General features: G+C 35.1%; 2 protein-coding genes across 4 annotated transcripts in view; one reads left to right on the top strand and one right to left on the bottom strand.

The window, feature by feature from the left end:
* Positions 1–969: 969 nt before the first annotated feature.
* LOC107733510 (sorting nexin-12) lies at positions 970–7,394 on the bottom strand. 3 transcript variants are annotated; one of them, XM_016545160.1, is made up of 7 exons: positions 7,269–7,393; positions 6,619–6,895; positions 6,027–6,122; positions 5,035–5,159; positions 4,783–4,873; positions 3,117–3,127; positions 970–1,833 (listed from the first exon to the last, which is right to left on the bottom strand). In XM_016545160.1, exons 2-6 carry the CDS (start codon positions 6,781–6,783, stop codon positions 3,122–3,124), a joined length of 483 nt encoding a protein of 160 aa, XP_016400646.1. In that variant the 5' UTR covers positions 6,784–6,895; positions 7,269–7,393; the 3' UTR covers positions 970–1,833; positions 3,117–3,121. The 3 variants fall into 3 exon arrangements, with proteins under 3 accessions (XP_016400646.1, XP_016400645.1, XP_016400644.1); XM_016545159.1 differs by having other exon boundaries at positions 970–1,818; positions 7,269–7,390; XM_016545158.1 differs by lacking the exons at positions 970–1,833; positions 3,117–3,127 and having other exon boundaries at positions 4,771–4,873; positions 7,269–7,394.
* Positions 7,395–8,910: 1,516 nt separating this feature from the next.
* The window catches only part of LOC107733503 (actin filament-associated protein 1-like 1), a 27,079-nt gene continuing 25,151 nt past the window's right edge, over positions 8,911–10,838 (top strand). Inside the window, exon 1 of the mRNA XM_016545147.1 lies at positions 8,911–9,037. Coding sequence (XP_016400633.1) covers positions 9,016–9,037 — 22 coding nt within the window. The 5' untranslated portion in view covers positions 8,911–9,015. The remainder of the gene's footprint in view (positions 9,038–10,838) is intronic.

The following is a 10,838-nucleotide window of genomic DNA, read 5'->3' as shown; positions in this document are numbered from 1 at the left end:
ATTATTCCAAACTATATAATTCGCTTAACTATTTAATGTATGGTCTCATAGAACAAAATGAGAAAATACATTGAAGGAGACAGAGAGGGTTTATTCATGGGTAGAAAGGATGGCTATCTGTTTAAAAATCAACGAGTGCCCTTTTCTTTACACACAGTCCTGAAAATAACCAGAATAGAAAGAGCCAGAAAAGAACAGAACTCATTCTAAGAGATGGCATATAGAAACATAAGAGCAAATGTGACACATTTTGTCATAATGGAATTCAGTTTTTCACAGTGATTGAATATGTACATTCCCGAAGCTTTACTTGTACACGGACACTAAATAAACGAAAATACATTTAAACATGGTTGCAAAAGCCTTGTTTTAACATATTCAAAGTCAAATAGATACAAATGAAATATGGAACGTAAAGGAAGACGTTGTCGAGAGGCAATCCTAGTTTTAGCTTCTGAAGTGCTACATTTGGTCAGTTGGTGTCATCTTGATAAAAACTGTTCTCTGGGTTTGTGTTGTGACCTCGTTAATTTGTTTTTAGATGATATCGCTTTTCTTGACCCTAGTAAAATGTATTTATTTCATACTAAGTACAGGTACATCTAAAAAAAATTAGTGCATAGAAATTAACATACTTTTCAGAAGCCGGACATTTCTGTTTAAAATATCCTTTTTTTTATTGATCTTACGTAATACTCTAATTTTCTGAGACACTGAATTTTGGGTTTTCATTATCTGTAAGCCATAATCATCAAAATTTCAAGAAATAAAGGCTTGAAATATTTCACTCTGTGTAATGAATCTATATAATATATGGGTTTCACTTTCTGAAATGAGTGACAAAAAATATTGACCTTTTTCATGATATTCAAATTTTTTGAGATGTACCTGTATAGTTCAAATCTATTAACATATTTACAGACACATCGCTTAAGACTTACTGATATAAAAATTGTAATTAAACTTTATTTGGAGTAGTACTTGTGCACAACACACATTTCATAATATTAAGCCGAAAATGTGTTTTATTGTCACTATTGATGCGGATTGTATGATATTTGAATAATATCGTTCTTTAAATCCGCGATATAGTGTACCTAAAGTATACTTGCAATAGTTCTACTTGAGCACAATCAAATATAGGCCTACTTAAGTATATCTTCAGTTAGACTTCAGGACTACTTCCACACAGTTAAAGTGCGTTAGTACAAAATTAGTTGTTCCAATTTAGCAGACTTTATTATACTAAAGGTGCAACTGCAGGGTATTATTACGTTTATAAATATGTAAATGTGTTTGTAGAATACTTGGCATGAAATAAATGTATTTCAAATACATTTAATTATATTTATTTTTCACTAGGGGATGCATGTTACTTTAAATCTAAGACTTAAACTTTAAATCAAAAATACACTGAGGAATGTCATGTGGCCTGATCAAAAATGTCATGTGGCCTGATCAAATTCTCTTTATAATATACATATACATTTTTGGAGAAAAATCTGTGGGTTGCCTGAAAGGATTTAAGCCCGGAGTTTTAACCAGAATAAACACAGAAAGCACTGTTTTTCGAGAAAGGAATATTTGCTAAAAGATCAGCAAAAAAGAATGTGTCTTTCCACAAAAAGAATGCATGAGGTATAAATACAGCATTAAGATGAGTTCATCCTCAGGGTGAAACAGGTGTTGTAGTTCTATTAGAGAATAGAAAGATATACAGAATATCATGGACAGCAGCAGTGAAAGGCTTTGACTGATGTGCAGAAAAGAGCTGGTAGAGCAGATGGGTCCAGGACGGGGAGGGGGGTTTACCAAAACCTTTGGATCACAGGCCAGGAGACATGAAACAAAACGGTTAGAGATCTTCACAGTACTAATGCACTCAGGGCAAACTATGCTGTCTCCATTATTACATTTTAGTTTAGGGGGGAAAACTTGATTGGATAGTGATAACAACAATCTGAGTATCGTGTGAAATTAACTATTCCATTAAGCAAGTTCACCCAAAAATAAAAAAATGAGAAATGCTGAAATGTACTCACCTACAGGCCACCCAAGATGTAGAAGAGTTTATTTCATAATTGTAACAGATTTGAAGAAATTTAGCATCACTTGATCACCAAAGAATCCTCTGCAGTGAATGGGTGCCGTCAGAATGAGAGTCCAAACCGCTGATAAAAACAGCACAATGATCCACAAGTAATCCACATGACTCCAGTCCATCAATGAACATCTTGTGAAGTGAAAAGCAGTGTGTGTGAGTTTGTAAGTAAATAATCCGTCATTAAGGTGTTTTATCTTAAAATCATTGCTTCTGGCCAACACAAGTCCATAATCCATGACACTTAATCCAGTGAAAAAGTCCATCCTCTGTTGTCCTCTCACATCAAAATCTACTGACGTATTTGTTTAGAGCTATTTTGCGCTGTGAACAGTGCTTGATATGTGCATATTTCTCTCATGGTTCAGACAAGACAACCTTTTCACTGGAGAAAGCAATATTATGCATAGAGAACTTCAGCCGGAAGCAACGGTTTGAAGTTAAGAACGTCCTCATGCTACATTTGTTTCTTACAAACATGCAGCTTTCTGCTTCACAAGACATTAACTGATGGACTGGAGTCATGTTGATTACTTATGGATTATTGTGATGTTTTTATCAGCTGTTTGGACTTCTGACGGCACCCATTCACTGCAGAGGATCCGTTGGTGAGCAAGTGATGTAATGCTACATTTCTCCAAATCTGTTCTGATGAAGAAACAAACTCATCTACATCTTGGATGGCCGGACGGAGAGAACATTTTCAGCAAATTTCCATTTTTGGGTGAACTATTCCTTAAAAATAAAAGAAGATACAACATGAAGCATGCAAATCAGGACATGCAGCCAGCAGTAATTTTACAAATACACGTTGACTGTAAGGGACATGACAAGCAGATGCAAAATAAAAATTAGCAAAGCAACAGCATGTAAGACAACATTAAAATGAGTTTTGTAAGTATGACCATGAGACGGCATTTCCCCCCATATAATTGATTTGAATTATTAGCATTCATGCAGACATTGTTTCCCCACATCAGCTACAACATACTGAGAGTAAAAAAACAAAACTTACTTCATTCACACCTAAAATGAAAGAGAGAATAAACAGAATAAGGAAAAAAGTTCTGATATTATAAAATCTTCAGCCGGTGCTCTATTTTGTTTTACTTTATTTACAGACAAACGTCACAGGCACAAATCGATGAACACAGGAGATAACATAAATATAGAGTCATTCTGAGGAAAATGACTGAACTTTGGCAGGACAACCTTTAAATAGTTGGCACATGTTTTGTCCTCCTAAGGAGCTGTTTTTGGATCTTTCGCACGGTCGACTCCTAGAGTTTAACTTGGACTCACATACAACGCAGGTCTTGCGCACTTATTTCATACCAAAAATAGGTACATTTGTTTATTAATTACTTTGGAAAACTCCATAGTAATTGACAAAAGGACATTACAGCACTTCAACCCTAATATCAGTTTTTAGAACATACCTTCCAACTACTCGATGCCTATTGGGTAATTCATACTAAACGGGCATGATATATACTTTATTTTTGAGAGTTGTTTGTTTGCTAACACCGATTAGCATGAATCTTCCAACATAATCTCAGAACCATATCTTTTCACATAAAACTGGAACTAAAAGGTTCTAATCTCTTCATAATCCAATATGTGCGTTAATCATTTTTGTAAGATGATACTTTAAAATTTTATTCAAATTATGTATTGGACAGTTATGTATGGAAGCTTGTTTCTGCCAGCAATAAAATAAATAAATAAATAAATACAGGTAACTTATGTAACAAAATCTCACAATTTCAACTTTGTGAGTTTACAAATAAAAAAGGTAATTGAGACTTTTTCCCCTCACAAATCCTTTTTTCTCAGAAATGTAAGTTAAGATCCTGCAATTCTGAGTTTATCTCTCAAAATTATGACTTTTTTCTCAGAATCGCAAGAAAAGGCAGAATTATGATATAAACTCAGAATTGCAGGGGGAAAAAAGATCTGAATTATGTGATTAAAAAGTTGCAATTACCTTTTTTTATTTTGGAGGAAACAAGCTTCAATAGTTAAGGGAGCAACAGGCAACATTATACACAAGTTGAGTTTGTGATTATGAATACTGGCTAGAATTTTACAGTCTTGCCGATGGTCACATGACTACAAAAACGAGTACATTTTCCAAATATATGCCTGAAACACAGCCCAGAACATTTTTTCAGCTTGCTTCTTTGTCAAACAGTGTAATGCTTTACATTTATGACCATTTTTCTAATCTGCTGCAAAACCAGCTCTTCATTGCGCCCTAAATGTTTTAAGTATTTGCGCTGTTCGGAATGACATACAATACATCTCAACTCTTGAACTCGAAAAGCACATGTTCTTTCAACAGATGCCAGAGAGGACAAAGATATGAGCCAACCCTCTTTGCTTTACAGTGCTACAGCTTAATGTATAGTTATATAATATACACACACACTAACAAGTACACTGTATAGATAATAAAGAAATACAATGTGTGTGTAAAGAGAAACTCTCAAGACACATGCACAAAACATGATCTGTTAAATAAAACCAAGTCCTGCACGGTTCATCAGGTATCTAGATTTTGCTCGGTGTAAAAATAAATATTACTCTGCACTTTGTATGCAGATGAATGGGAATAGAAGCTGACAAGCGAAGAAAGAAGACCCTCCCTTGTCCCAGTTTGGAAAACCCTACTGCCGTACTTTTCCAGGAATGTAGTTCCGGTCAATACTTTCTTCCTGCAGGAACATGTGAAGACAGCGTTCGTTCTGGGCCAAAGGATGACCTGCAATTCTGTAAAGGAATATGAGAAACAATCCAAGAAATCTGAAAACACAATTCACAATATATTTGTGTAACCATTTCAGGCCCTCAAACATTAAGCATTTGCTTGATTGTCTTGCACTTCATTTATAATTTACAAGTGTCCCTCAGGTATCATTTCGATGGCTAACCTGTTGATGAACTGTTCAAGCCCAGCTCGTCTCTCCTCAATGAAGGACTCCTCAAAAATGCCCTCATCTCCACGGAAGGGAAGCTGTCTCTTCAATGCCTTTCCAGGCAATGGAGGCACAACAATCTAGGAAATATTTTCACACATTTTAACCCTATAAAGCATACTGCATCATATTTGATAGATGAATTTCTAAGGCTTCTAAATGATCAACATGATAAAAACTTGAAAAGCCTGTTGCGCACAATCTACTACAAGCCTTCTGTCACTTCACTGATAGATTATACTTGTTCAGTACGTTTATTAGGATAATTCTATAAATGTAAATATGAAAATTGCATCAGGCTTTTGAGAAAAGGTTGTGTAAATCTCTCAATCATCTTTCCATTGCATGTGATTATATTTCGCCCCCCACAATAAAACTACAAAACTTTTATCATAAAACTAAGCATTTAAATTTAATCTTACTAAGACATATTGGGATATATTATAGACTGACAACAGATATTTATATGCATTTCATGTACGTCTGCTATATTGTTTTAAAAATCTCAATGATTTACATAAAATAAATTACTATAGATACCTTCAACTTATTTCCCCCCCCATATAAATACCAATAACTGCACTAAATTGCATATTTTTACTCAGTTTGAGGTGTTTTTTCTTCTCTTTTAGTCTGAGCTCCATATTCTCACTATATCAGACCATAGGCCAAAAAAGTCAGATGAATCAAATATGATACAAAAAACAAAACACAACGCATTTTAATTTTTTATATATTTTAGCTAAAGGTTGAACAAGCTGTCCTATTGCTAAAAATACACATTCTCTGACTATTAGTTCAGATGTCAGGCTTTACAGTGTTTCGTACAACCAACCGTTTTTTAATAAGTAAAACATTCTTCTGTAAGGACATGTAAAGACAACCATATGTTCAATACGAGTATTTTATGACAAGATGTTTCCCGCAAGGTCTCCAGGATGTGATACCTTGCTGTCTCTTTCCAACTCATTCTTCAGCCACTCGAAGTCGCTGTATCTTCGTCTAACACACGACTCCTTCAGTTTAAAAATGGGAAGATTTGTCTAGATTTCACCGGAGAAAGCAGAATAAGTCACATGATTATTAAATAATGTCTAACGTTACATATCTTAGCTGAGTACACGATGCAGAATGTTCTCGAATTTATCTAACACACATTGACAGGTATTATTAAAACAACAAAATGATGCATTTGGAACAGTAACGCATCCAAATGTTTATCTTAATGGCTTAGATGCAACTGGCTAGAGGTTGTTGATGGTTGACAGAGTAACAACAACAGCTAAATTAGCTCAATCTCTCTCCGCCAAAACTGCTCTAACCCAACTTGCTCACATAGAAAAACGATTTTAGACCAAAAACCTAACAGTTCATACAATAAAGTCCCGTTTTTAGAAGCTTTCCGAGGGATAAGATTCTTTCACGTCGAGTGAGGTGTTAGTTAGCATTAGCGCGCAGGCTAACGTTAGCTAGGCCGAACCGAGCCGCAGACTCTCTGACACAAACACACAATCACATTCATTCACTGGGCCAGCCTACCTTCATCCGGACTTCGTAAGTGGTGAAGCGATTGCGGCCGACTCCTATAGTCTGGGGGTCGTACACGTCGATTTCCAGAAAGTTGCTGGGAGGGCCGTAGGCGTCCGTCAGGTCCTGCGGTTTAGAGTTTAACCGACGAGTATCGGCCACTGTGGCTTCGGACATCTTTGATGACTTACTTCAGACTGACTACGGCAAGGTGTAGTCTAGGGCACGTATAGATCAGAAGGTTTTGATTAAGACATTAAATCGATGGATGTTAAAATGAGCTAGGTACCTCTGCGAATCTAAAACTTGGATGTGTCCAGTTAAGCAACAGAACCAGGAAATCCTGTGCTTCCCGCACCCCCGATGCGATGATATGTGCAGCAGTTTGGGAGACGTATTTTATAAAGCACCTAATTTTTTTGCCTAGCTAGCCAATAGGCGTTCTGTTTTCTGATGACTGACAGGTAATTGACCTATAAGATTTTAGAAGACCGCGAAGGGGGTGGGCTCTTCAGGGTTCCAAAAAATTTCTTAACTGAAGGAGAGACTGGAAAGGTGTGGATTGGAAAGACCAGATTTTTTTTATTTTTTATTTTATTTCTCAGATTGTCATTTTAAAAAAAAAAACATTAAAACATTATTAGCACAATCTATTTAGGTACCTCTGCGAATCTAAAACTTGGATGTGTCCAGTTAAGCAACAGAACCAGGAAATCCTGTGCTTCCCGCACCCCCGATGCGATGATATGTGCAGCAGTTTGGGAGACGTATTTTATAAAGCACCTAATTTTTTTGCCTAGCTAGCCAATAGGCGTTCTGTTTTCTGATGACTGACAGGTAATTGACCTATAAGATTTTAGAAGACCGCGAAGGGGGTGGGCTCTTCAGGGTTCCAAAAAATTTCTTAACTGAAGGAGAGACTGGAAAGGTGTGGATTGGAAAGACCAGATTTTTTTTGTTTTTAATTTTATTTCTCAGATTGTCATTTTTTTTTAAAAAAACATTAAAACATTATTAGCACAATCTATTTAGCATATTTGTTGATTTCAGTGTTGTGGCAGGCCTAATCGTGATGAGCAGAAAATGCTTAGTAATTATATGGCTATTAAACCAAAGTCCCTTTGATTAAACGACCTGCTTTATAACATGCAAACGTACCAAAATAATGCATAAAAGAACATAAACCAGTGTTATTTTATAGCTTACTATCGCTTGTATTAGCCTACTCTTTGTAACTAAGTTTTATTTTTAAGTCTGTTTTATTTTAATTTTAGTTAACATTTTAGACATTTTGTTGTATGTTTTGACATTTTAATAGCTCATTTATTTTTATTAATTTTATTTATTTTTATTAGTTGTATTTTTTATGTCTATTATTAGTATATAGTTTTCATTTTAGTTTTAGGTTTAGTTATAGTACAACAAATTGTTTAAAATAAAATAAGTTTAAGGTTTGGTTTATTTTATTTAATGTAAGTAACAAACATGTTTTGTGGTTGTAGTTTTAGTTTTAATTGACTATTAAAACCATGCCATAAACTTGTATTCAGAAACTTTAATTTGAATGAAATATAAATTATTCCCCATTATTTTGTTATGTGGCACATTTTGGGTTATGATCAATCACAAAAAAAAGAATTAAAGGCAAAAAGCATTTTTTTTTTACAAAACTTTGTACTATTGTAAATTAGAAAGGCCTAATATTAGATAGGCTAGATATCACTATCTGTGCTGCATTTTTCTTTTTATGAAAATATTAGTTTTTCTCGTGTATATTTAGTGCCAATTACATGATTTGATATTTCATAACTGTATAAAGACCTTGTAATTCCTCTACCTCTGGAGAGTGCCAAACTTTAACATCAAAAACCATGTTGATGTTTAATCATAAACTGTGTTAAATAAAACCATCTTGAATGATTACCTTTGACCTCGACCCATAAGTGTGATTCGACTGCCTCTCTGATGTGTGGACTATACCTTCTTTATATACATATATACTGTATATATATATATTTTTTTAAAATTTTATTTATTTATTTATTTTTTTGAATGACAGGATAAATTCAAATGCAAATGCTGATACGTCATGTAGGCCTATTTACTGCACCCTTGCAGTGGACCGATGAGTAACTCTAACCAAATACACTGTTTTGGTATAAATGATAATTTACGCATCAGAAGGTTAAACAGACCATCAGGATGACGTTGTTTTCCACTAGGAACTTCTACTACCTGACGAGCACTAGGACCCGGATGAGCAGAGATGTGGAGTGGTCTGCACGCGCCCCTGTCAAAAGTGTAGTGTTGGCCACACGCGCGCTGCACAAGATGCTGGTGTACATTACAGTGAGGGACTGCTGAAGTCTGTTACGGAGTAGGCTACTCAAGAAAACTATTCTTTTCGACATGGAGATCACCGATTCCACTTGTAAGTAAGATTAGTTTTTCATACGAAACTAGCCTTACAGTTATCGTCTTCGAAATAAGTAATAATGGATTATTTTAGCTTTTTATCATTAGGCTGCTAAAATAAGTCAATCACACCTTTCCTGTGTACCTGTGCAGGTGAATCTGATGTTATTACACAATCAGGAGCGTCATGCACTCATGATTTTTGAGGGGGCACTATACAGTCTACGGGGTGGGGGGGGGTCATGCCACATGACAATGTGACACACAGCAGCCACAATAGCACTGTATAACTGATATAGGCTTATGTTTTATTTATTTTTTTCATTTTTATTCGAAATATTTCCAAACGTGTTAACTATATCAGCAAATATCTCGATTCTCAAAAATGTGTAAGTAAATGCGTTTTGCACCTTTATAGATTATGTTATTTGATCAATAAATGGTGATGGGCAAACTAGACTAATAGTGTAATCTATTAACTACACATAGCCTAAAAACCCGACTTTTTACTTAAGTAGCAGATATGGCTGTCATGCCATAAAATATTTTTAATACGACTGACTTTGTATTTAATGTGAATTTATTTAATAACAATATTATAAGTTACTAATTATAACACTTTCATTTAACAGAGAGCAAAGAACATACATTATCAAAGAACATTTTCATTCAGTCTAGCTAGAGTTCAGGCACTCTCAAAAACTCCCTTTAAAATCACTGAAGCTGTTTACACTGTGAAATGAATATCTTAAAGGGGTCATATGATGCTGCTAAAAAGAACATTATTTTGTGTATTTGGTGTAATGAAATGTGTTTATGCGGTTTAAAGTAAAAAAAACACATTATTTTCAACATACTGTACATTATTGTTTCTCCTCTATGCCCCGCCTTTTTGGCGGTGTTATGCAAATCTTCCCACATAGTGTGGTAGATATGTGGGGGCGTGTTCGAACGAGCCGTTTTAGGTAGGTGTGGCTAACTCTTAACTTTTATAAAGAATATCTCTTTGGATTTGAGACTTTAGTCTTTACAACTTTACAGATCTTCTTTATGCACCAAGAGCTTGTAACACTCCAAAGAGAAAGGAAAAAATGAAATCGCATCATATGACCCCTTTAACTTACATTCGTACGCACAGCTGCACTTTGTTGTTTCTGATGAGAGAATTCGCAGGATAATTCAGTCAGCGAGCAAGTGAACAAAACACCTCGTTTCAGCGATGACTCATCTGAACGTCTCTGATTGGTCATTGCATTCATAAGCTCAACAGAATCGTGTGTGATTGGTTATAATGCAGCGCTGTACAAACGCGTCTGTCTGGCTCAGCGCCAGCCAGCGAACGCAGATTTGAATTTAGCAGCTGATGATATGACGCACTGAACGATCTAATCACGCTGGTGTGATTGTATCAAATATTTAAAAAATATATTATTCGGCTATTTTTGGTTTTTTGGATGCTGCATTCAAAATCCACTTGGCTCAGAAATCTGCCCCCTCACTTTGAATGGGCACGACGCCTCTGTACACAATCATATTTTTTGGATAAAAAGGAAACCTTATCAATACACAGTTGCACAGTTCTGTTAGTGATGCAATAGATGCTTAATATCTTAATGGATGAATGAAAACATGTCATCTGTGTCAGACTAGGGTAATTTCACGAAAAGGATGGCTTTTTGTTTCCCTTATGAACATAAGTGTAAATAATTATTTCATTAATTACTATGCCTCATTAGCATGTACAATTATAACCATTTTTATATAGTTTAGTATATATATATATATATATATATATACACTGTAAAAAATGACCGTGA

The sequence above is a fragment of the Sinocyclocheilus rhinocerous genome, unplaced genomic scaffold, assembly GCF_001515625.1.
Source record: "Sinocyclocheilus rhinocerous isolate Xijiao unplaced genomic scaffold, SAMN03320098_v1.1 scaffold69, whole genome shotgun sequence".
Lineage (NCBI taxonomy): Eukaryota > Metazoa > Chordata > Actinopteri > Cypriniformes > Cyprinidae > Sinocyclocheilus > Sinocyclocheilus rhinocerous.
Note: the sequence above shows the minus strand (reverse complement) of the source record. Positions and strands in the feature narration are given on the sequence as shown.